The 27,004-nt window shown below is 47.4% G+C and overlaps 1 protein-coding gene across 2 annotated transcripts in view; it reads left to right on the plus strand.

The window, feature by feature from the left end:
• SIRT2 (sirtuin 2) overlaps positions 1-27,004 on the plus strand; it is a 175,586-nt gene that overhangs the window by 114,647 nt on the left and 33,935 nt on the right. For both annotated transcript variants that reach the window (XM_078661178.1, XM_078661179.1), the window contains one exon: positions 20,021-20,087. In XM_078661178.1, coding sequence (XP_078517304.1) covers positions 20,021-20,087 — 67 coding nt within the window. The remainder of the gene's footprint in view (positions 1-20,020; positions 20,088-27,004) is intronic.

The following is a 27,004-nucleotide window of genomic DNA, read 5'->3' on the forward strand; positions in this document are numbered from 1 at the left end:
CTTCAACTTTTGGGTGACATGTTGAAAGTATTCTCATGCCACATCTTATTAAGGAACTCAACTTTGATTTTGTCAAATGTCACAGCACCTCTGTTATTTTTACCTAGACATTTAGTGCAGTTATTTCCTGTGACAGCCACAATATGCAAATTTGCATCTTTATTCACAATACTAACAGTAGGGAAATGACATGAATGAGAGTGGAAGCAGACAACAATGAAGAGCAGAGCTGATGTGCGTTGGGCAGGAAACTGAAAGTACTTGTAGACACTGGATGGAAGCAATGTATGGAGTTGACAGAAGTCATTTAGGGTGACAAGTGCAACACTCTCACACATCACCTTGACCTTTCTTCACAGCTTCTTGGCTATAGGACCCAATGACACATACAACTACAGAACACATTACTTCCAACAACCAGAAATTATTTTGAGGTTGACATAAGTGTACATATTTTCTACTATAGAGGCTATACTCTGTGATCAGTATTGTGCCAAATCTAAAAGGTTGCCCAAAACATTTAGAGTACATTTCCAATTTTTGGGAATTCTTTACGAATTGCAGAAATTGTCATAGAAATATGTGATGGCAGTAGATTTGCATATGTGTACACAAAGGGAGAGACAGAGGAATGGACTTTGTTACATCCTCCTCACCTGTACATATTCATACTACAAGTGGCCAAGCCACTACAACTTGGCTTGAGGAAAGCTCCACCTGTATAAAAAAAATATTGTTGGGATATCGCTTCACCTACAGCTCATGATGGCATGCTTCATTATAGGCGATATTCTAAACCACAGTAAGAGAATACCACCATGGCGTCTCAACCATTGCTGGGCGTTCTTATGAATAGATATTGGATAATCGCGAGGATCCAATTGAAGATAACAATGTCTTGAGATATACCCGATGGTTTTACCTTTATTATGGGAACCTCAGATATGATTAAAAGGACCACTGTATCGGATATTGGATGAGATATGATGCCTCATCCACCCGTTTAGCTACGCCAACATGTTTTGGCCATTCAAAAAGCCAATTTGGGTCTCCGGCCTTCATCGGGGCCACTGCAATCCCTGCCTAACTACACATGCATTCCATGCAGTCAAATGAGGCCTATTGCTCTCACCTCTCTGTACGAAATAAACCCTGAAGTTAGGTAGTTCAAACTATTACTGCTCAGAACAGGGTGGCACTTCAGTGTAGTCGCAGATTCATCAAGCGGATATGCCAGCATGCACACCTATATTTTTGCTGCATGCCGGTCGTCGAAGGCAGACCACTGGGTATATCAAGATATTTAAATCTTCAATTTAATTCCTGCGATTATCCAAGATCTATTTATCTACGAACTTCCAGCAATGGTTGAGTCCGCCATGGTGGTATTCACTTACCATAGTGTAGACTATGGCGTAGATTTGCATATGCATATATTTTTCCACATGAAGAAATTTCAATATGTTAAACTGAACAGAAATGTGCATTAGCACACTAAACCTTTCATTTGTCTGCACAGGAAAAATATAGTTCCTTCTGGAGAACCCCGGCCTCTGCACTCCCATCAAATTTGGAGGGGGTTTACGCCACACTTCATCAATGGATATGCATGTATATCTACCCTTGCTGGTATTAGCCTGTCTGTTTGCTGCTAGGTTGTAAAAATATCCACATGCACATTTGTGGCTTTTGAACAACTTTTCCAAATGAACCTACCCATTAATTCCTAAAAATCTTCCCCGATCCCAGCATTGGTGAATGTGCACTTTCCACCATGTTGGTAGAGTTTCTGTCATCCGTCATCTAGAGGATATAAATGCTGTTTAAAAAACAATTAGGTAGCTTGTATGGGAGGTTTTGATTAACTCAGAGGAGCTGTGGGAGTGCCACAATTTTCATCAGTTCTACCCTTCCTATCAAGGATAGAGGCAGTGTTTTTTCATGCTGATCACTTTTCAGTGTATCTAGCATTGGGTTATATTACCTCCTGTAGGAAAACTGCCTTTTCTGCATTGTCACCCCATATTTTTTCCCATTTGCCGGACACTATATTTTTGCTGGCTTTAGAACTCTGTGCACTTTAACCCTAATAACCAGTGATAAAGTGCCTTTGCTTCCGCTTTAAACAAGGTCGTATTGGAATATTCCTACTTGATATATTTAACTTCTCTATGCCTTTGCTTCCGCTTTAAACATGGCCGAATTTGCATATTCCTGATTGATATATTTAACTTAACTATAAGTCCCTTCTACTTGATACAAGATGTACCCAGGGCCTGTGTGTTAAATGTCACTAGTGCACTGCAGCACCTATTGTGCCTCCTCTTCTGTGTTGGTGTAAAACATGGTTTCAGGCCAACAATTGTATCTTGACTGTGGCCCTTTAAAAACTGCAATTTGACCTGTCAAAATAAACCCTTTTGACAAGCCAACACATCCCTTTCAAATATTAACAAGTCACCCCTATATGTGCCTTGTAGGCCACAAGACTGGGTGCATGGTATTTAAAAAGTATGACACGTTCCCTGCTGTACTGGGTCACTCTGCATTTGCCAGTAACTGTCTGGAAATTACTTTGAGTCACAGGAGAACTGTGCCTAGAGGCGCCATCTTTGCCACACCCCCAGGTACTGCTACAAAGCGCGGCACACTTCGCGCTGTGCGGGACGCACCCGGGTCGTGCCTAGGGCCAAGACCAGGCTTGTCTTCGCCCATCGTTGCCCAGAAGAGGCTGGGCCCTCCTCTATGAGCATGCATTCTCATTCACTAAGTTCGGCAACAGTATTTTTGCTGTGGTTACTATTAGAGGCCTTTAACTCGCTTTTTTGCATATTGGTTATAGTGCTAATAATTGAACTATTACCTGAGCTACTATTTGCGAAATGACCTTTTATTTCTGAGCTTATTTTGGGTGCCTCGGTCTTTGGTGCTGCACTATGACTAAACGCACCACCACATCACTCGGGGACACCACCACACCACTCGGGGACACCACCACATCACTCAGGGACACCACCACATCACTCGGGGACATTTACAATACCAATAGCTTACACTTTCCTAATGCGAGACCTATTGCATTGCAAATGCTTGTTTTTTTTTAAGGTCGCACTCAGTCTCTTGCTCTTCCTCCTTAATGTTCTACTATTCAGGCAGTCAGCTGTGTGGTGCACCAGCGTTCTCCGCTTTCTCCCATGTTGTTTAATATTTGTGCCTTACCTCTTCGCCATCTTTTGGTTGGGTTTGTCTTCGTAATGCTAACAACGTGTAACTGATTATTCGCTTAGTCTGAAGAGTTCCTAATGCTGCAGACAGAATTGGTGCATGCTTGCAGGAAGTTTGAGTCTGAATGTCACACAGCAAGACACTCGGAAATCTTGCTTGGTGAAAACTCCCTTTAGCGCTGCAATAACTCTCTGACTTATCAAAATTGCCCCTTTTTATCAAGTATGTTAAATCTCTGGGAGTTCGACCAGATTATGACGTCTCTTCAGCCCGCGTTAATGCTGTCTCTACTTCTACCTCCTGTGGCTGCTGAGAAAAACTCTCCTGTGCATACCCAATCATTTTCATGAACAGTTTACTTAGCATAGTTTGATTATTATAACATCTTTTACCATTTCCTTCCAGAGTTTATTCTAGTGAAGCTTAAAGGATTCAGAATTTGGGAGTACGAAAGGTTTGCATTGCAGAAATGTGACTGTGTCACTCAAACTCGCACCGAACTCCACTGGCTCTTGATTAAGCACATAGTTGCCTTTAAACCTTCTGTCTTACGCACAGGTTTCGTTATGCAATAGGAAAAATCCTTCTTGCTTCAACACTACTTTCAACACTCTTATGAAAACGTTGTGCTCCAACACGCAGATGCTGTTTTATGTGAAATGTTCTTGTATAAGTAGCCTTTCCCTCAGACAGCTTGGCCGCCAGCTCTGGAACAATCTCCCTTTTCTATGAAAAATATTCACTTACACATTTTCTTTAGGAATGCTTGAAACACTCACTTTTTTGCTAGTTGGTACCACTTCTAGCATCCTTAGAAATGGTGCCCGTGTCTGAGTATCCTGTACCAGCATTTAGCCTTCTCCATTGGAGCGTGGTGATTCTGTAGTAGGGGATCTCTGTGTATAGTCATAATCTAGTGAATAGTCCCGCCCATGTGCGTGGACCCCGGAGCAATCAAAAATAATCTCTTACAGTGTCAAAAAATGCAGAAAATGCATAGACACTTAAGAGAGAATTTAAATACAGATAATGCAGCCAAAAAGGCTACACTGTCCAGTACTTCAACTAGAAATTCCACCATAAAATCCACAAAACAGCAAAGCCTGTACAGATTTCCCCTGCTTAACAGCAAAATCCCTCAGGAATGATAGAGAGAAGAACCTGGACAGACAAGCCCCATAGGCTGCCATTATGTGGCTTAATTAGGATACTGTGCCTTTAAGGAACCTTCCAGAACCTTCTCTCAGTATCCCAGAATGCATAGCAGGTCCAACTTAGCCTCAGTTCTTTTTTCCGGCTCCTGCAAGCAGGACCCTGGAGCATTGAGCTCTCCCTTTTCAAGGGTTTTTGTTAGTGTTTTACACTGATTTCGATTTTTGGTACTTTTAAAGTACTTTGGTGACTTTCTTTCTGTGTTTCTGCACTCTTTTTTGTCCATAATGCCTGCATTATTCGACAAATGCCCTGAGTGCTCAAGAAAGAAGGCCAGGTCAGACTCCCATGAGGTCTGTATTCTCTGCCTTCCCTCTTCCCACATTCCTGAGGAGTGTGTGATCTGCAGAAGCTTCTCTGGAAGGACCCTGAAGGAGAGGAAGAAGATCAGGCTTCAGGGACTTGAGGAGAGAAAGTTGAAGGCACGAGGTGGGTCAGGAGGGGCTCCTTCTACCCATGCTGAGGCCTCTGGGGGGCTCCCCAGGGGCAGGAAGACCAGCCCTCGCCCAAGGTCTCCGTCTGGGTCAGTTGCGCTGACCACGACGTCGAGGGGACGGTCAACGGCCAGTTCCAGGTCTCCCCAGGGCTCTGGGTCGAGAAAACGTCGCCCGTCGACGTCGAGGAACGTGTTCCGGCCGCCGTCGAAGCCGGTGTCGATATCCTCGTCGTCGCTGTCGGCGTCGAGTGGTCGACATCGGAGGGCCCGGCGTCGGCGCTCGCCGTCGAGGCGACACCGCCGTTCGCCGTCGAGGACATCGTCGTCGAGGGGATCCTCGTCGTCGAGGTCGCCGTCGAGACGGAAGGCGTCTCCGGCGCCGAAGAGGTCGACGTCGAAGCATTCCAAAAGACCGACGTCGAGACGGTCAAGGAGATCGACGTCGAGAAGGTCAGAGAGGTCGACGTCGAGAAGGTCCAAAGTGTCGACGTCGAAGCGATCCAAGAAGTCGACGTCGAGGCCGGCGAAGAGGTCGAGGTCGCCGTCGAGGCACCATCGCCCGTCGTCGAGGTTCCGTGGCTCGTCGATCTGGTCGGGGTCGACGTCGAGACGGAGACACGGTTCGACGTCGAGAAGTGTGATTCGGTCGACGCCGAAGGACCGTTCGACGTCGAGGGGACATCGGTCGTCGTCTGGACACCGGTCTTCAACGTCTGGAGGTCCTAAGGACAGGCCCAGGACTGTGGGGGGCTCCCCACGCTCCGGAATAGATGGTGGCTCGCCGGGAACGGCGCATTCCGGGGTGGATACTCCGATGAAGCCTTCTACGCCTCCTTCGCGGCCTGCTGTGCCGAAGGGCCCGCCTCCGAAGGCCCCTACCCCACCTCCGAAGCCGGCTCCGCAGAAACCGCGTCCGGTTGCTCCTCCACCCCCGGTCCAACCGAGGGCGGTGTCGATGCCTAAGTTTCCGACGCCTCCGAAGAAGACTCCTAAGAAGCCTAGGACTCCTGACCCTGGGAGGCCGAAGGAGCGTCCGAGGCCCAAGAGGTCTAGGTCTCGCTCGGGGAGACGGGACAGATCAAGGAGTGGCCGTGGATCTTCCTCACGATCCAGGCGTCATCACAAGAGACGTCGGTCCAGGTCACGTTCTCCATCTGGGACCCGTTCCTACTCGCCCACGCTGTCCGATTCGCCGGAGACTAGGGTGTCTCCGATAGACGATATAAGCACATTCCAGGAGGTTCTCCTGCGTGGAGCGGCGAAGTTGGGCATTGAGGTTGAAGCACCTACGGCTTCTACCTCGGTGATATTTGAGACATTACACAAAAGGCACTTGTCTCGCCCCCTGTTACCTCTGGTGCCGGGGCTCCTTGAGCCCGCCGAACAGCTATTCCTGACGCCGGCGACGGTGAAGTCTGTACCTTCCAGGATCCTAAAAAAGTACAGGGCTCCGGACTCAGACCCAGCCTTCTTGAGGAAGGACCCGGTACCGGATTCGGTCATCGTGACTGCTGCACGGAAGCTTCATGCCACCTCCCCTGCGTCCACGGTTCCTCCGGACAAGGAGAGCCGTTGGATCGATTCTGCTGGTCGCAAGGCGTGTGGGACATCCGCCTCGTCCATGAAGGCTGCCAGTGACTCGGCTTTGCTGGGACGTTACGACCGGTCCCTGTGGGACTCGATGGAGCAGTTCGCAGACCTTGTCCCTCGAGACCGCAAGGAGGACTTTGTGGAGATCGTCAAGGAGGGGATGCTGGTCTCTAATCAGGCCATCGGCGCCGCAGCGGACATATCATTGCTGTCCGCGCACGGATATTGCCACGGGATTCACCAGAGGCGCCACGCTTGGCTCAGGTTGACGTCCTTGAAACCGGAAGCGCAGCAACGCGTGGCGAATCTCCCGTTTTCCGGAGATACCCTCTTCGGGAAACACGCGGATGATGAGATGGCCAGGATGAAGGCCGAGGCGGAGACCCTGACGGCAGTGGGCTTGGAGAAGCCCAAGGAAAAGAAACCCTTCCGACAGTACCAACGTCGGTTTGGGTCGCAGGGTCGTGGAAGGGGTCAGTCTGCTGGACAACATCAACAGCAGCAGCAGCAGCAGCAGTACAGGCGGCCCTTCCAGAAGCGACAGGGTGGTAGAGGTCGTCAACAGTCCTCTACCGCGACCAAGGGCCCGGCCGGGTCCCGTCCCTGAGCTGTTACTTCCCCCTCGTCCGTTACCCGCTCCGGTGGGGGGAAGCGTTCAATTTTTTCTGGCAGAGTGGAGAAAAATTACTCAGGACAAGTGGGTGCTGAATATTGTTTGCAATGGATACAGTCTACGTTTCACCAGCCCTCCTCCATCGATTCCTCCCGTCAGCTCGCAGTATCAACTGCGCGAGCTTCAGGCGGAGGCGGACATTCTGCTAAGGAAAAGGGCGATCGAAGACGTACCTCTGTCTCAAAGAGGAAGAGGTCTTTACTCTCGGTTCTTTCTTGTCCGCAAGAAGGACAAAAACGAGTTCAGGCCCATTCTGGATTTGCGACAGGCAAACAAGTGGATTCGCAGAGAAAAGTTTCGCATGCTGTCGTTGCATCAGATCTACCCTCAGCTGCAACGAGGAGATTGGATGTGTGCCATAGATCTACAGGACGCATACTTCCACGTGCCCATTGCATGCAAACACAGGAAATTTCTGCGCTTTCAAGTCGGCACCAATCATTATCAATACACGGTGCTACCCTTCGGACTGAAGTCTGCACCCAGGACATTCTCAAAATGTATGGCAGTGGTAGCGGCGCACCTGAGGAAGAACAAGGTGTTTGTCTACCCGTACCTGGACGATTGGTTGATCAAAGCCTCCTCCTTCTCGGAAGCTCAAGCACACTTCCAGAAGACGTGCGTTCTCTTGAACAAGCTGGGGTTGCACATCAACATGTCCAAGTCGGTCCCGATTCCGGTACAGTGCATCCAGTACTTGGGGGCCTCCATCGATACGCTGTCAGCAAGCGTGTCTCCTTCGGAAGAACGACATTTATCACTCGTTCGGAAGGCTCAGGCTCTCATGAAAACTCCGTCTACGACTGTGAGGACGGTGTCTTCTCTACTGGGATCGATGGCCTCTTGCATCTTTCTCACTCCACACGCACGGCTACAGATGAGACCTCTGCAGGAGTGCTTGGAGGATCAGTGGGACCAGAGGAGAGGTTCTTGGGACGACAGGATACGACTGTCTCTACATGCTCTTCAGTCTCTGAAGTGGTGGTGCTCGAAGGAGAATCTCCTCAGAGGCGTTCCCTTCCACAAGGACATTCCCACACAGACCATCGTGACGGATGCGTCTCTCCAAGGTTGGGGAGCGCATTCCGGAGACCTGCAAATTCAAGGGACGTGGTCCCCGACGGAGTCCACGTACCACATCAATTTCCTGGAACTGAGAGCTGTTCACTTGGCACTGAAGGCCTTTCATCCGTCCTTTCAGACCAACTCTCTGCTTGTTCAGACGGACAACACGACAACGATGTATTACCTCAACAAGCAGGGGGGCTCGAGATCGCGCACTCTGTCGCAGGAGGCGCAGGCGATCTGGCACTGGCTTCTGGCTCGAGGACTGTCGATAACGGCCACCCATCTGCCAGGTGTGCAGAATGTTCAGGCAGACGAACTGAGCAGAATCGTGCAGGAAAACCACGAATGGGTCATAAACGACGAAGTACTAGGAGAAGTCTTCGCAAGGTGGGGAACTCCAGACGTAGATCTGTTTGCCACCGCCGAAAACAGCAAATGCCGAGGCTTCGCCTCCAGGTTCTACCAGCCGGGGACGCTGGGGAACGCGTTATGGATCAACTGGTCGAACAGCTTTCTGTACGCTTTTCCACCAATTCCCCTGATTCCGGCGGTTCTCATCAAGCTGTCTCAATCCAGGGCGAGGATGATTCTGATTGCCCCGGAATGGCCCAGACAGTGGTGGTTCACGGACCTACTTCACCGTTCTCTCCTTCCTCACATGAAGCTGCCGTGCAGGCCGGACCTTCTCACGAAGTTCGGGGGGCGGATGGTGCACCCCAACCTCTCGTCTTTGAGTTTGGCGGCATGGCTCCTGAAATAGTGCAATATGGCCATCTGAATCTCCCAGAGGATTGTATGGGCATACTGAAGGAGGCTAAGCGACCTTCCACTAGGACTTCTTATGCTTACAAGTGGAAGAGGTTTTGCATCTGGTGCAAGTCTAAGAACTATGACCCTACGTCATGCAAGGAAGATGTCATCCTTCCATATCTGCTTCATCTAGCGCAGTCGGGCCTTAATGTCCATTCCATTAAGGTTCATCTGGCTGCTTTGACTGCCTACAGGAAAGGCCCTTCACAGACTTCCTTTTTCCAGATCCCTGTGATCAAAGATTTTTTGGAAGGCTTGAAGAAAGTGTTCCCTCCTGTCAGGCTTCCTTCGCCTTCATGGGACTTGAATGTGGTGCTGTCCAGATTGATGAAGGAGCCTTTTGAACCCATTCATAAGGCTTCGTTGCAGCACCTGTCCTGGAAGGCGGCGTTCCTCGTGGCCATTACATCGGCCCGCAGGGTGAGTGAGATTCAGGCATTGTGTTGCCAAGAACCTTATACTGTATTTCATGATGCTAAAGTTGTTATGCGTACTCACCCTAAGTTTCTTCCCAAGGTTGTTTCTGATTTTCATATCAATCAGACTATCACTTTGCCTACGTTCTTTCAGAATCCTTCATCTCCGGCGGAACGGTCTTTACATTCCCTGGATGTGCGGAGGGTGCTGAAGTTTTATCTTGATAAGACTAAAGATATTCGTAGGTCAGGCCAATTGTTCATCAATTATGGCTCAGTCAGGACGGGTCTTGCTACCTCTACGCAGTCCATCTCTAGGTGGATTGTGTCCTGCATTCAGTTGTGTTACTGCAAAGCTAATAAGACCTTAGGGGGCAAACCTAAGGCTCATTCCACCAGGGGCAAGGCTGCTACGACGGCTATGCTCCGTAATGTTCCCATTGCAGAGATCTGCAAGGCGGCCACTTGGAAGTCGGTCCATACCTTTGCTAAGCATTACTGCCTGGACACTGATGCCAGGGCAGACGCTCAGGTTGGGCAGGCTTCGCTGCGGAATCTGTTCGCACAGTAGTGGCGTTATTTTATTCTCCACCGCCGCTTGGTGTGGGGATGGGCTTGCCATTCTATTCACTAGATTATGACTATACACAGAGATCCCCTACTACAGAAGGAGTAGTTTCTGTCCTGTAACTCCAGTTCTGTAGTAGGGGTATCTCTGTTATAGTCATAAGCGCCCTCCCGCCTCCCCGGTGGAGTGTTGTTCATGTTCATAATGCTACAGGTCTGGCGTTTTCTGCGCCTTCAAAAAGAACTGAGGCTAAGTTGGACCTGCTATGCATTCTGGGATACTGAGAGAAGGTTCTGGAAGGTTCCTTAAAGGCACAGTATCCTAATTAAGCCACATAATGGCAGCCTATGGGGCTTGTCTGTCCAGGTTCTTCTCTCTATCATTCCTGAGGGATTTTGCTGTTAAGCAGGGGAAATCTGTACAGGCTTTGCTGTTTTGTGGATTTTATGGTGGAATTTCTAGTTGAAGTACTGGACAGTGTAGCCTTTTTGGCTGCATTATCTGTCTTTAAATTCTCTCTTAAGTGTCTATGCATTTTCTGCATTTTTTGACACTGTAAGAGATTATTTTTGATTGCTCCGGGGTCCACGCACATGGGCGGGACTATTCACTAGATTATGACTATAACAGAGATACCCCTACTACAGAACTGGAGTTACAGGACAGAAACTACTCCTTTCTTTTCTTGAGGCAATTATAGAAGTCTCACTCTCGCTCCTTTATTTGTGTTCATTGTTCTTGTATTGCTGTCTGCTTCGAGGTATTTATCAGATATTAACTGCTGCATATACATCTGCTCCTTTTTAGCTGGCTGACTTCCTGGCCAATGCCTCAAGTGTTCCGTGGGGCTAGCAGTTGAGGGCTTCTGCTTCCTGGTGTTTCTCTGTCCTTCTCTTCGGCAATTCCTTCTGGCGAAGGGGTTTTGGTTTTGCCCATGAAATGTTAGCCCTTCCGGATAAAGTTTGAAGGTCTTCCTTTCATCTACTCAGTCCCATGCTGCTTCAGGCAATACGAAAAGGTCGAGGTTGGATTTAAAATAACCCTCAGTGTTACAGATTATAGGATCATATATAGTAAGTGCATTTGCTCTCAATTTTTGCTGGACTCTGTCAAACTTTTACCTCAGCCATTGGAGGTGGCATGTACAGTACAGAAAGATCATGATATGATTTGATTGAAATCAGACAGACTTTTGGAGTCGTTCTGGCCTTGGGATTACAGCTCTATCCCTGTAGTTGAGGATTCTAGCAATCTGTGGTCTGGCTGGGGCATATGGGGATGGGTTGGGTTGTTCAGAACATGATGCATTTGCTTTATCACGAAGAAAGTGTGGAGCTGTAATATTGCTATGATTTCACTGATCAACTTCTCCAGGAGCTGTTTGGTTGCGTTCCCTCCACCCACTTTGAGAATCTCACACATCAAATAGCATGTTCTTTCATCAAGTACGCCCTACGGCACAGAGTATCTACAACTTTTTCTGAAAGGTTTTTTATTGTAGCCGCTGGTTCAGCCACTCATTCTGTAGAGCACTGCTTTCCAACTTTTTTTAGAACGACAAACTTTCGTAACCGACCCTGCTTTAATTGATATGAGGCAGGCAATTTGTTTCTTGTAAATAAAGTATTGTGTGGTAACACACTATCATTTGCAGGCAACACATTTTCCATTGAAATGGCCACTAAATTTCAACGGACATACAGTTTTACAGATACAACTATATTGCACACAAATAATAATGTATTGAAATCTTTGCTTCCATCTCACTTCAGAATTCCAAACAAATGTGCTTCATTTTTGTGCTCCTAATTGCTGAATGTGTACAGTTCGTTTACAGGTATTTTCATTTTTTGTGTGCTACCACAAATGGCACCATGAAGCCTTTCCTTTCACACTTGGCAAGATTTTCACTTCATTAACTTTATTTTTCTTTCACTGACTCCAAAGTGAGAGTAGTTTGTAAACAGCAATCCACAGGGTAAAAAAATAAGCAGCAATTTGTCACCCTGATCTGAAAAAATGTGGTGTATTACATGCTGTGGTTGTTCAACCTCACTGTGTAACATACTTACCAACTCCTTTAGGACCAGTAGGTTTCGCTTGTTAAACCCTTAGCTCAACCATTGGGTAGTTGTGGCTCTGAGCAGTCAGGCTTACACAAAGGACCAAGTGTTAATCATTCAAGCAGCCCTAAAATTGGGGCGAGGATGTAGCTTAACGGTTAGGGCGGTCAACTTCAAACCTGGGGAACCAGGTTTGAGTCTTGGCAACAACGCTCAACATCTTGTGATTCTGGGCAAATCACTTAATCTTCCTGTGCCTAACAAAAATGAATCGATCCTCATGTAACACAACTGGTGCTTATGTAAAGCGCCCTGATACCTGATTTCGGGTCAAGTTGGCGCTATATAAAACTTCGGGGGGAAAAATAATTAATGAAGAAATACACAAGACTCGAAAGAAATCAGACACCAGTTTATAAAAATAGATTGGATATTTATTTCATTTTAGAAACCAAACTGAAAACAATCCGCCAGAGGGTTCTGAAAATACAGAATTTGCAAGGTATGGTAAACTAGCACTTTTTACTTAACCATGAACAGGTATTGAAAAATTCAATGAATTTGACACTTAGAAACGTTTTCAAGAAAAACCTTGGTAAGTGTCAATGCGGTTACTTACTTTAGGTGACCAACTCCGGCAGGGAACAGGTCAGGGGGACCAGTAAGGTCGACAGAAATAGTTACCTTTCCAGAAAATCAGTCTTCAGTTAATTTCAAGCGTTAGTGGCTCCTTGCTATTGACTTGCATGGAGTAGTCCTCATGCATAGGATACAGGATGCTGAACATTCTCAAGGTTGCTGAAGATGCGGTGCAGTCGACGGGAGTCTTCCTAGCGCTACTCCTCGATCCTTGGTTAGGCAATCCTGGCCGAAGGGGTCAACGTCCCTCAAACTCCTCTTGAGCTTGGCAGAAATCCAGTTTGTACTCGGCTACCAGTTGCACTGTACAGCGTTCCGGTGGTTTTCTTCTTATGGAGGTAACTTGCCTTCTGGTCGACTTAGCTGCTCTCCGATGACTCTCCCGGGTCCACCAGACTCGGAGAACAACTTTTGAGCATCAGGTCTTGGTTCTTTGGGCTGCACAACGGCAATGAGTTCTCGATTCAGGAATCTGGATTTCCGACTCGCCCCTGTAGACTTCTTCAACTGTTGTGACCTTGTGCTGCGAGCAGGAGGCAAGCCAACTGACCCTTGGAGTCTGTTGCTCCGGCTGGGCTCAGGAGTCCACCTATAAATGAGCAGAACACAGCAAACACTGTTCCTTTTCCTTCACTAGCCAGCAGGCTCAGCCGGGTCAGTCCACATTGGTGGAGTCTCTCTTCCCGAGCCCTATGTGCAGCAAGGCAGTCTTTCTTCTGTCCTGTTCCCCAGTCCGACGAGATCTGAGTTCTGGATGGTAGGGGTGCCTTTTTAATTCCCTGAAATTTGACTCAGGTGGTTGTGGTCACTATCCAATGGGCTACCAGGTTCCCTCCCATCTGATGACAACTTCCTGTGAAGTGTAGGTAGCATCTAGCTATCCCAGAAGTCTGTATTCAGCCCACTCTCAAGATGGCAGAACCCCTTTCTCTCAGCTTGTAAAGCTCCCTAGCCCAAACTAGAGGTGTGGCTACTAAGAGGGACTACATGCCCCTGAAAAATCGGTTTGACAACTGGTTTCCCCTCTCTCTGGTATGCAAAATGCCAGCCTAGCTGCCTTAACAATAGAGCAGCCCCTCTCCTAAGTGTTCACTATTTGCCCTTCAAAGGCGGCTTCTCTTTTGAACCTCGCCATTTGGGCCGGGACCCGTCTACCTTCCTACCAGGAAGAGGTAACACTTCTCCTCATGATGGCTTATATTGTATCCTTTCCTAGTAGTCATTTGCACGTCTCCCCAGGAGGGCAGTAAACTGTCTCGGGTACAGACCCCATTTGCTGCAATCAACAGGCACAGGAGATTTTGGGCAACAAAGTGGCAACTTTGTAAAAGTTGCACACTGCAACTATTACATTAATTTTGACTTGGGCATCAAGTCTGGTTTAATGCAATTAGTTTTTAGGTCTTGCCTAGCGATGCAGCGTGAAGCGCTGTTGGTAGGTGAGATCTATTGTTGTCGACTTGCTTTGGAAGGGGGACAGGACATGTGCACGTGCACAAAGGACTGCAATTGTGAACTCGTTTGTGAACGCGTACGATGGCGTTAGATTAACTTGCAGGACAAGGGAAGTGCACGTGTACTGCTGGCGCCACATTCACGTGCTTCCTGCTTCCTTATGCAACAACTCCCAGGACAGGAAATGGGCGCCAGTACGACTGGCTTTCTCGCTAAATAAACACAGGAGTTATGCACGCACCAGCTTACACCGTGCGGCGTGTTTATATATTTCCTGCTCCTGTTTTATTGCAGAACAACAGAGAAGATTTTAAATTTGCATGCGACAGCCTATGGCGCGTTGGCACGGTGTGGGCTTGCTTAGTCGACAAGGATAAGAGAAATACTTCAACCACGCGCTGTTGCTATACGCCTCCTTCCTATTGTTTTGCTACACAACTCAAAGCGCTGCATAAATGTAGTCAACAGCTACGGCGCGTTACCGCCTACTGCTGCCTTGATCAACAAATGAATAAATATGATAAATGCAACCATGCGCTGTTGTATTACGCTTCTTCCTGTTTTTCTGCTGGACAACTCATAGCGCTGCAAGAAGATTTCACATATGCATGCAACACATACGGCGCGTTGGCAGGGTGTGGGTTTGCTTAGTTGACAAGGACAGGAGAAATGCAGGCTAGCTTCAACCACGCGCTGTTGTGATATGCCTCCTTCCTGTTTTTTTGCTACACAACTCGAAGGACTGTATAAATGTAGTTAAGAGCGACAGCGCGTTACCGCCTACTGCTTCCTTGATCAACAAATGTATAAATAGGATAAATACAACCACGCGCTGTTGTATTACGCTTCTTCCTGTTTTTTTGCTGGACAACTCATAGCGCTGCAAGAGGATTTTACATATGCATGCAACAGCCTATGGTGCGTTGGCACTGTGTGGGCTTGCTTAGTTGACAAGGACAGGAGACAACTCAAAGCACTGCATATATATAGTCAACAGCTACGGCGCGGTAACGCCTACTGCTTCATTGATGAACAAATTAATAAATAGGAGAAATGCATATAACAGTCTATGGCATACGTGTCACGTTCCTGCTTATAAGCATACAGGGACGTATTAATCTAAGTTACTTTACATTTGCATGCGACAGCCTGTGGCGTGTTGTCACGGTGTGGGCTACTTTGCTAAACAAGGGCAGGGCATATGCAGGAAACAGCTTACAGCGCACGCCGTGTGAAAACGCCTCCTTTGCTGCATTCCGTTATTGTATCCTCTGCTTAGTGGCTTCCTAAAGTCACTCACCCATTAGTCTACAAATATTTCCTTCCCTATTATAGTTTTGATGCGTTTTCGCATACTAATTCCTCCAGGATTTACACATTGTCTTCTGCTTTTCCAATATTTGGTGCTGCAACTCAAAATTCCCTACTTCGCAAATATTTTATGCTGCAGTTCCACAATGTCTTTTGCTTTACATTAGTCAGCTCACCTCACCTCACTGAAAATAACACATTTTTACCAATACGAACACAGTAGAAGTTAAAAGGTGTATGCGAAAAGGTTGCGGTGCATTAACCGGCCTAAGTTGCTTCTTGGCATGCGTATAGCAACAGACAACAAGCACAGTGTAAATGGTTTAGAAGTCCTCCAAAGCTTAACAGACAGGAGATGTGCACGCGTTCGGCTCGCGGCGTTATCACAACTCCTACTCGCACCATACACGTGCACATCTCCTGTCCAGGCGGGCGCGCTTACCACGTACAGCATGCCTCACCCCACTCACCGGCCCTTGTGGGGACTCTGCGCTGCTCCCCGGCTGGTCTCCTCGATGGCAGAGGGGACTCACCTCTTCACCCAGTCACTGCAGAAACACGCAAGGGTCTGTCTTCCTCACAGGAGCCCCGTCTGAAATCCTGCTCCGGCCACACCATGCGGCATTCACGAAGGTGGGGTGGGCTCCCGCCGGACTTCCTCTACTGCTTGCCAGTGCAGGGTGGGTTCCCGCCTCGCTTCTCCTACACACGGCCTGCAATACGCGGGTCTTCCTCAGCTCAAGGGAGCCCCGGACACTTCCGGCTGCGCACTCCATGCCTCGCCCATGTCCCGGGCAAGGACGGCTTGGCTTCTCTGGCACTCCCAGCTTGCGCCGGGACACCAGATGTGCACGCTCATAGCAACGCGCTCCCACCGCGCTCTGACGTTCGCGCGCGCTCCATCTCAGTTTTCACTTTTGCTGCTTCTTCACACAAGGCAGACACATGCTGGACAGGAGATGTGCACCACCCCCCTCCTGTTGTTCGTGTTCTGTTTTTTTCCAGCGTTACATTCTTTGCTTTGCTAACCTGGTTTTACCCAGCAGTGTGCCTTCCTGGGTGCCCACAGGCCGGCTCTGGTTGCAGCCCCTTGCATTCATTCTAGGTTCTCCAGTAACTGCGCTGTGTTCTCCTACAGTCAACAGTTAGAGGCATACATTTTATTGTGTCTTCTCCCACCTCGAACAGCTGCAGGTCGCCCGAGTCTGGTGGGAATGCACCTGGTAGGAGAAGAGGGTGCAGAGCGCTACACACACCGCCGTTGTGCCCCCTCCCTGCGCGTCTGACTCCAGCCAGTGGGCTCCGCTCCTCCCGGCTCTCAGGTAGCCCAGCTACCGAAGGGTTAACTCTGCCAGCCATGTAATAGGTCTCGCATTTACGCAAGTTTGAGCTATTGACATTGGAAATAATAATGCCTTTTATTTTTGTTTTCGTTTCACAAACATAAATAAAAGGCATTATTTACAATGCCAATAGCTGAACTCTCGTAACTTCGAGACCTATTGCATTGCAAATGCTTGTTTGATACCTTACAGTGTCAACTTTGTAGTCCTTAGTCCTAGTCAGAAGTTAACAAGGCTGACTCGTCAGTGTGTAACTCTGTACTCGCTACTGGGGCTACTAGCCTTTTCCACAGTAAAAACAACAGCTGTAGGTTTTTATTGTTGGAACATGTTAAAGTATATGTTCCACTTTCAAATATATAGCACCCTGCCTTGGGGCTCATTAAGCCTAACTTAGGGGTGAATTACATGTATTAATAAGCATTTGCAATGCAATAGGTCTCTCATTTCCGCGAGTTTGAGCTATTGGCATTGTAAATGACAATGCCTTTTATTTATGTTTTGGTTTTAAAACCTAAAAAAAGGCATTGCCAATTACAATGCTAAGAGCTTAAACTCTCGCAAATGTGAAGCCTATTGCATTCCAAATGCTTGTTTGTAAAATCGCCCTATGCTGCACTTTCACTTTAATGGCGGCCACGTCCCTTTAGAAAACCTGTCTCTAAAGAAAGGTGTGTAGTTGCCATTAAAGTGAAAACGCGGTATGGGGAGCTTTTACAACAAAAAAAACATTTGTTTGTCAACTTGACCCTGTCTCGTGGGTTTTCTGACCGACAGCCTTCTGACCTTTAAGGAACAAGAAAGCCACTCTTCCGTGTAGCCACTGCCAATAGAGAAGGACTCCTCATCCACTCCCGTGCTCATAATGGGTGCAGGAAGCGTCTTTAATGACACCTGGGTTGCTTTTTCCAAAATAATTTCCCCAAATGTCTTGTTTAAGTATTGCACAAAAAAATACCTTCAAAGTTAACTATTTAAATTATGTTTTTTATTTTCATTACAAAAACACAAAACTAGCAGTGACATAAAACCATTAAAAGGCAATGCACTGCAAATTGATTCATGAGATTTTTTTCTCTCTTTGTGTTGCTATATTTCCTTTTTGTTTCCACAATGTTGAACAGGTTTTTATAACGTTGATTGATACTTTCAGGAGTTCATTTTTTAAAGAATTGTTCCTTAAAAAGAAGGGATGAATAATTTGACTATTTTCACACTTTTTAAGCATTATATGAAAAGATGCAATACAAACTTATATTCATTTTAAACATTGCATTTTCTCCACTATAATATCAGTTGTCTACTTCGGTGTAGACATTATTCTTCAGTGTTATTGTCAAAATGAGATTTCCTTCCAGAAAAACTCATAGTTTCCTCATGCATTAATTTATCCTTATATCCAGGATCTCTATCATTCTCATCTACTGGATAGTTATTCACATGACTAAACACAATAACATATTTTGTTTTCAGTCTTAATGGCAGTTTACTTTGGTATCTTTAGTTTATTGGTAAAACCACACTAAAACCCTCTGCAGGCTGTGAGTCCTTTGATGTGTGGTTGCGGAGGAAGCCCCCTTCGCACAAAGGCCATGATATGGACTTCCGCCAAGGATCCTTCAGAAAGAGTGCCCTGTAGTCTCTTAACTGGAAAGCAACAGACATGGCACATCATGCTGTGCTTCCCATCATCGTTTGCGAGAAGAGCTAAAAAAAATTAAAAAACGATTGTCCTGATAGACTGAGCCTCAGCTCAAGGACAGTGAGAGGTAGGTGGAAGGATAAGGAGAAGAACGGATTAGATGATAGACCCCTCTAGAAAAGCTCCCAGGTGGGTGCACAGTGAGTTTGGTGCCAGGCTTTACCAGACATGCAACTGTCTCCACCCCAGTCCTACCAGAGGCACAAGCCTGTCATGTACTTTTCCCCACCTCCAAGTAGATTCGTCTACATTTGAGGTTCTGTGCACAATCTAAAAGGGTTATCCGGGAAGGATGTCCTAATAAATCTCAAATCATAAGCAAACGTCATCAAACAAAGCCAAATTTTGGGATACCTAATGCGATTGTCAGGGTTGCAGGAGTCGGTAAAGAGAACTGTCTTATTCCTATGCCGGGCGGCCCTTTGATGGGTTTAAGGCACTCTCCTGGACCTGTGTGTGCTGCCAAGGCACGTGGGCACACTGTAGTGGAGCTGGGGGCTGCGCCACAGCTGCGTGGGCTCGAGAGGCCCTGGGCAGAATGAATGCCTACCAAAACGAAATTAAAGCAAGGACATCAATATCAGGCAAGTTGCAGTTTTGCTGGCACACGCCAAGAGCGGCGGAAGATCCAGCAGAAAAAGCCAGAAAAGGGCCAGGCCGGGCAGGCAGGGGGGGGGGCAATCTCAGGGGGCTTCAGGCGGTGCTGTGGAGGGAGGGACCCGGAACGTAGGCTGCGAGTGGCCGGCGGACATAGAGTCAATAAAAAGTACACGTACCATTAACAACTAAGTAAAGGGGCCAGTAGCCATGGGAGGATACAAATGACGAAAAGCTGTACTAAGGCGGGACTAACAAACCTTATAATGAATCAGATGACCGCATTTACAAAGGACAAACGCACAAGCCAATGAAAAATATGGGCGGGGGAGTGGGTGAAGCTTCTCTCTGTACTGAACTACCACAGATCTTATCAGAGCACCGCTTGCGCGCTGGCTCAGGCTTGACCTAAAAAGGGATGTTTGGGCTTTGCCTATGCTTCAAATGACATCATCAAGTTAGCAGCTTACAAATGCCCTTCCAGTCTGCAGTGGCAGACTGGGAGCCTTATTTTAGCTTTGTCGCACCCAGGATGGCACAACCACTGCTGCAATCTAAGGGGTGACCCTCTAACTTACAGGCCCTGGGTACCATACACTAGGGACTTAAAAGTAAGTTAGTTTATGCCAATTGAGTATAAGCCAATCAAACATACACATTCAAGTGTCAGGGCGCTGGTACCTTCACAGTTGTGTTCGGCAACACAATAATGGGACACTCAGCGGAATTCTTGTGTCAGAGGTTACCGATACATAAGCCCAAGGGGCACCACTGCCTATCCTTAATTTCAGAGACCACTCAGCTCTAGCCCAAGGCTAGGGTCCATGATGTTCCCCTTCGAATATATTAAATGTATGAATACTTTCTTTTCCGCTCTCTCAATGTATCAATTTGTGTTTTGATTTGCTGCAGGGATGTGGCCTGGTTGGGGAACTGCGATGATGGTTGTTTGGCACTGGCAGATCTGCTTGGATGGAAGGTAAGAGGGGATATGTAATCATTTTGGGAGTGGATGTCAACTTGCACTACCAAACCAATATTGTAAACACATGCTTCACTCTGTGTATAAATAGGAAATGTATCTTATTTCTCGTTACCTGCTAGAAGTGGGATGATTTATCCTTATATCATGCATTCTGCACTCGTTGAAATGCTCACTCCTCTTCCTTTCTTCAAGTTGAGTGGTTTGCCGTAATCTTAAACTTTGGTTGTTAAGTTTGTTGCATCTTGGGTCACCCCTAAGATTCAAAGAGAATATTGTGCTCAACCCTGCAACATGTGGAATAGCAAAATGTATTCCGTCCTCCTTCTAATAGAAATCTGTATGTACTTAACGTGCATGTGGCATGGAGGTCATGTTCATTATTCAACTCAGGTATCCAATTCTAATGCCTTCTAATTGAAGAAGCTAGCCTTACTAGCATTTTGATGAGCTAAAATTATTTGCCATATTGTCATAGTGCTGTCTTGCTCCTGTATATTAGTGCTTTCAACCAGTTTCTCCTTACAGTTGTGAAATCACTCATTCTGTGAACACTCCGCCATTAGGAGGTGTGAGCGAGACAGAGGTAAACATCTGTCTGTTCCCCCTCTCTCTGCACGAGGATAACCATCTGCTTACTGCTATTCCCTCTTCCCTTTCTACTAGGTATCCGGAAGTTACAGTCGCAGTATAAAGTTCCAATCTACTGCAATAATTTCTTTCACTTTTCTCAGGGACTTTAATCTGAAGGGTAACACCACCACCAAAACCTTTTTATGAAATTACCAAGCTTCTTGCCACCCTATAAACTTTCTCCCAGGTAACAAATCCTATGAACATCAAAGCCACTGTTGAACTTTGTCATCCTCTTCGTACATACAGTTACATACCTAGAGCATTTTGCCATAGGTAGGATGGATAACAGTGCCATCCTCTTCCACATAACACATTACAGACCCACACACAAACGCCAAACCAAATCCGCACCAGATTCTTCAAAATGGTCTCAACTAGCACCCACTGCACTTTCACTTTCTTCCTCTGCAGACACCAGCACTGTTAACTCCATTGAGGGCAACCCCGAAAATGCTCATGAGTCGCTCTTACCCCAGACAATCTACACCCTGGTACACAGAATATCTAGTGCCAGCAAGAGAAGCACAAACAGACTACAAAATACTATGGTGAAAATCGAAGACCTGCACGCATCTTACAGATAGAAAATTATCAAAGCTGAATTGGGCTTTCACCTTAACACAGTAAGAGATGGACAATGAGGGCAAAGCTTCTTTGCAAGGTATGAACCCACTTGCATCCATACTCACTGTCTTCATCAGCATAGTCAGGACCACAAGACACAACGTAGCCCTCAAGATACCCATTTCATCAAGCTTCATATCCGTATTTAGGACATCTGCACCTGGCATCCATTAACTCGTTGACCCATTGATAGCTCTTCAGCATTGTGAACTTGTTCAAAGTAACTACACATGATGACAACATCATCTCTTCCTCACTCATTAAAATTCTGTTTTTTGAACCACTCACCTAAAGACAAAGCTGGGAAGACAATAATGGGTAATATAGGTCAACAATGAAGATAAATCGAGCACTTTGAAGAACTGCTGAATCAGCCCATGCCGCACTCTGCACCAGACATACAGCCAGCTGACAAAGACTTCCCAGTCGTCTGCAACTGACCAACCACAGAAGAAATATGTCAAGCCATCAAACATCTGAGAAATGGGAAGGAAGCAGGACCTGACATAATTCCTGCAGAGGAAGTGAAGGCAGACATTGAAACATCAGTAGACTTGCTCTACCTCATGTTTTGAAGGATCTGGGAAGAGGGAAGTTTGCCATTAGACTGGAAGGAGGGATATCTCATGTCACCATTTCTCTTCCTGCTGGCCATAGACTGAATCATGAAGACAACCACAGCTAGGAGAAGAAATGGGATCCAGTGGACACATTGGATGCAGCTAGATGACCTGAACTGTGCAGTCGACCTGGCCCTACTCTCTTTCACCCATCTGTAGTTGCAAGAGAACACCAACAGTGTGGCAACTACATCAGCACAACTTGGCCTGAACATTCACAGGAGAAAACCCTGAAGACTAACACCGCCAGCACAACTAAGTCACTGTTGCAGACTACTTACTGGAAGAGGTTGATGTCTTTACCGACCTGGGCAGTGTCATAGACAATGCAACAAAAGAGAGGGTACGCAGTTCCTAGGTGAAATATTGATCACCGAAACCCACCTAGACAAGTGTGTCCGGTGGAGTAGGTAAGACAGGGGTCATAAAAGGAGAGGAGGAGGGGAATTCCTCCTTTTGGAACTATGGCTCTCACACACCCAGCAAGCTAGGTGTCATGCTTCATCATTTAAGCCTGCTCCTCGTTGGGCCTGGCGCTGCAATGCCCAACGGGCACCCTTAAAGGGGCTCTTTATCGGAGATCTTTTGTTCCTTGCCGTAAGGGCGCAGTGGGGGTGAGGGGGCCTAGTCAGATGTAGATGTAAGTGCAGTGTATTAAAATAGGTTAAGGATTCCTCTGCAAAACTTTATTCTGTTGGGTACCTTACCTAAATAAAAATAGAAAAGGAGGGTAGTGTGTTCTGTAAGCTAGGTGTAAGAAACTCTACTCTACTCCTTGATGGTCGACATGTTTCTCGCCTAGTGATTGTCTATGTAAGATCACTGGCGATTCTTCAGGACCATGAGAAAAGGAAAACAATTTGTGAAAAAGGAAACTATCTCCAAAAAGGAGTGGTAAGTTTAATTATTTTACTTGCCACTATCAAACACCTAGGGGAATCCTTCTAGGTGGTGAAGACCGCCTAAAGTAGTGTGTGTTCTGGCCTCGTCTGGTGCAGCGGTTAAAGAGACACGCAAACAGTAGTGTCACTGTTCCACAATCAGAACCGATCCAACGACCTACCCCTACCGCTGCTCCTGAGGAGTAGCGGTAGGGGTAGGTCATTGGATCGCCCCAAGGCGTTTGATAGTGGCAAGTAAAATAATTATACTTACCACTCCTTTTTAGGTCGAGACTAGTGTAGGCTGCGCATGCGCAGTCTCACAGCGAGACTTCATGTCTCAGAGTAGCGAGGGTAAACCACGCCCCTCCTCTCCATTGGCTGGCCTCCTAAATGGCAGCCAGCCATTGGAGAAGAGGTCTCTGTGACATCATTGTCTCGCTGTAAGCCCCGTCCTTTTCGGATTGAGGGGAGTGTTTTTTTCGTTTCTTTCTCTCCTCGAAAAACACGCCCCTCAATCTGAAAAGGACGGTGCTTACAGAGCACGGCGAGCGCTTGTTTTGTAATGCACTTCGACCACTGCCCATAGGTACATTTAGAAATTGGCTAAAAACACTCACACTTGCTCACTCACATAACTAACCAGTCGATCAGCTCCAGGCCAAAATGAGAGGTATTATTTATAATCCATACTATCTCACAGGCGACTGAGGACTGTCATTAAACACCCACTCCATCCACTAGACAGAAGTGGTGTTAGTTGTTAAACACGCATTCCAAAACACTTGGGGCGTCTGCAAACATCCGCCTCATCCTATAACGAAATCTAGGCAGAAACAACTCCAGTCCCATCCCGCCTTCTGCCGAAGACAATCGGCTGCAGGAACAGTCACAAAAGGTGCCCCATATCATTTCATCTTGAGCACACCTTCTTTAGTTTTAAGGAAACACGGAGTTTTCGAAACTATTTTACAGCTCAAGCCTTCCCGCCAATTGCATACCACCCCACCGTGCCATTCAAGCCCAATTTATTAATAGCGACTGCCAAATGCAGACTATGACAGTGCTAGCAAGAGGGCACTGAACACAACACACGGGGCTTGCTGAAAACAACCTATTGCGGTGTGAGGGCAATTCCTCCTACTGGAGGGTATCCCCCCGTCTAACAAACTGTTCCTAGACACACTATCCCCGATTTCTTCAGAAGGCACTGCATACAATCTTCAGGTGTTGTTAGGTGTTCGTATGCCGGACCTAAGGGCTCCTGGTCATCCCCTCTTTTTAACATAAGTAACCCGGATGGGTGTCATGTATCATAGCGGTTAAAAGCCACTCGAATTTACATATTGTATTTGCATTTATTTAGCACTTACTTTCCCTGGCGAAGAGTAGATGCGCTTTAGATAGATTGACATTGCTGTGCATTTTGTGAATTTGTTAATTGGAATTATTTCTAGGTATAGACGTTCAATGCCTGCCCTTCCTGTGCCACCGTGCCCCCCCGCCCTCCCTCTCGCAGCTGGTATACAACCTTCAGCCCGTCACACCTGCCAGCCCGCGTTTCCCAGAAACCCCGACCCCTTCTGCCCTTACCTGTTACAGTGAAAGGAGCGGATCCGCCCGTGGCACCAACTTCTCCGCCCACCGCGAAGTATCCTTGGGACAGAGCAGGCCATCGCTCAGCGTCACCGGATGATCTTCGCAGTCACTCTCGAACTCCTGTTCCCGGGATCCTCCGCACTCCGCTGCAACCTCCTAATCTGCTCTGTGCTGCTGGCAGTCACCTGTGACCTCGCTCAGTCACTTGTGAGCTCCACAGTGCGCAGGTGAGCCCCGCACTCTCAGACAAGCTCACCGATAGTGTCAGAGATCTGCCGGGCACCTGCAAGCTCCCCAGCCACCGCGGAGCTTCCCTATCACCTGCGAGTGTCTGACGTCACATGCAAACTCCTTAGGGCACCTGAGAGTTCCTGAAGCCACCTGCAAGCTCCCCAGCCACCGTGGAGCTTCCCTATCACCTGCGAGTGTCTGACGTCGCGTGCAAACTCCTTAGGGCACCTGAGAGTTCTTGAAGCCACCTGCAAGCTCCCCAGCCACCACGGAGCTTCCCTATCACCTGCGAGTGTCTGACGTCACGTGCAAACTCCTTAGGGCACCTGAGGGTCCTGAAGCCACCTGCAAGGTCCCCAGCCACCGCGGAGCTTCCCTATCACCTGCGAGTGTCTGACGTCACGTGCAAACTCCTTAGGGCACCTGAGAGTTCCTGAAGCCACCTGCAAGGTCCACAGCCACGGCGGAGCTTCCCTATCACCTGCGAGTGTCTGACGTCACGTGCAAACTCCTTAGGGCACCTGAGAGTTCCTGAAGCCTCCTGCAAGCTCCCCAGCCACCGCGGAGCTTCCCTATCACCTGCGAGTGTCTGACGTCACGTGCAAACTCCTTAGGGCACCTGAGAGTTCCTGAAGTCACTCGAAGCTCCCCAGCCACCGCGGAGCTTCCCTATCACCTGCGAGTGTCTGACGTCACATGCAAACTCCTTAGGGCACCTGAGAGTTCCTTAAGCCACCTGCAGCTCCCCAGCCACCGTGGAGCTTCCCTATCACCTGCGAGTGTCTGACGTCACATGCAAACTCCTTAGGGCACCTGAGCGTTCCTGAAGCCACCTGCAAGCTCCACAGCCACCGCGGAGCTTCCCTATCACCTGCGAGTGTCTGACGTCACATGCAAACTCCTTAGGGCACCTGAGAGTTCCTTAAGCATCCTGCAAGCTCCCTTTGCCACACGCTAAGTCCCCAGTCACCTGCAGTACAAGATCACACCTGGAGCTCACCTATACGCCCCTGTCTCCTATAACGTTTTCACTGGTGGAACATTCAGAGCAGGCGTGGGTTCCTCTCCCACGCACTCTTGACCCCCCTACCCCAAGTAGAGTTACCCTCAGATATCAGATAACCCCCGTGTCAGTCTTGGCACATCGCTTGTCACTTGTGGGCTCCTCCCCCAGGTGCTCATTGGCTCTGCCTCTCACAGTAAATAACTGGCTTCTTCACTCCCTGATCGGCTCCCCGAGGACTTCCTAAACATGAGAAATGTGATTATATAAACAAAGCAGGTTAACTCATTACACAAAATGAAAGAGAAATGCAATAATATGTCAGCATTTCCTTTCTTTGCAATAGTTGCACCTTCTTAATGTCATACTGTTAATTACTGTTTGGCACAGTACTATATATTTTTGAGCACGCGAGTAGGAAGAAACTGAAAATACCCCCACGTCACACCAAAGCTCTTATGGCACCAAGCAAATGAAGCAATTCATCATGACCCTCCGCAGAAGATATCTCTAGTCTCTTCCATCAATCTATCCATTCATCCTTTCATCCTACCATTTACCTACTGATGTCCACCATTTAACCTTTACATTATATTGGCTCTTCAGTCTTTCATCAATCATTCAGTTTTTCACCATTCCGTCTATCCACCCTTCATATCTAAACCTATCCATCCATCCATCCATCCATCAACCCATCTCCAAACCTATCCATTCATCCTTTCACTCATCCATCTCTTTATCCACCCTTTCCCTCATCCATCAATCCTTTCGCTCATCCATCCATCAACCCTTTCACTCCTTTATTCCATCCACCCATTCACTCAATCCCTCCTTTCACTCATCCATCATCCACCCTTTAATCCATCTTCCCTACCTTTCATTCATCCATCCAATCTTTCACTTAGCCACCCATCATCCGCCCTTTCATCCAATCATCCACCCTCTTTCACCGATACATGCTTTCACTCATCCATCCATCTATTCATTCATCCATCTATATACACCCTTGCTCACTCATCCATCCACTCACTCAGCCAGTCACCTACCCACCCTCCCTGATACGTTATTTATGAATCTTTGTCGCAGAGCAAACATGTACAAAGTGCCACATATTTTCTTTAAAATACCTCTTGAGAGTGTCTTGATTCTCTTTCTCTTTCTTTCACTTTTTTCTTACAGAAACAGGCATACACACAACTATAGTAGACACACAAAAGTCTCCGGTATAATAAAAGCCATCTTTGCTCTTCACCTACTCTGGCTTTTTTAATTGCCACCAGGGCCAGACTGGCCGTAGCCTGATTGCCACTGCCAGGGGAC

The sequence above is a fragment of the Lissotriton helveticus genome, chromosome 9 (assembly GCF_964261635.1).
Source record: "Lissotriton helveticus chromosome 9, aLisHel1.1, whole genome shotgun sequence".
Taxonomy (NCBI): Eukaryota; Metazoa; Chordata; class Amphibia; order Caudata; family Salamandridae; genus Lissotriton; species Lissotriton helveticus.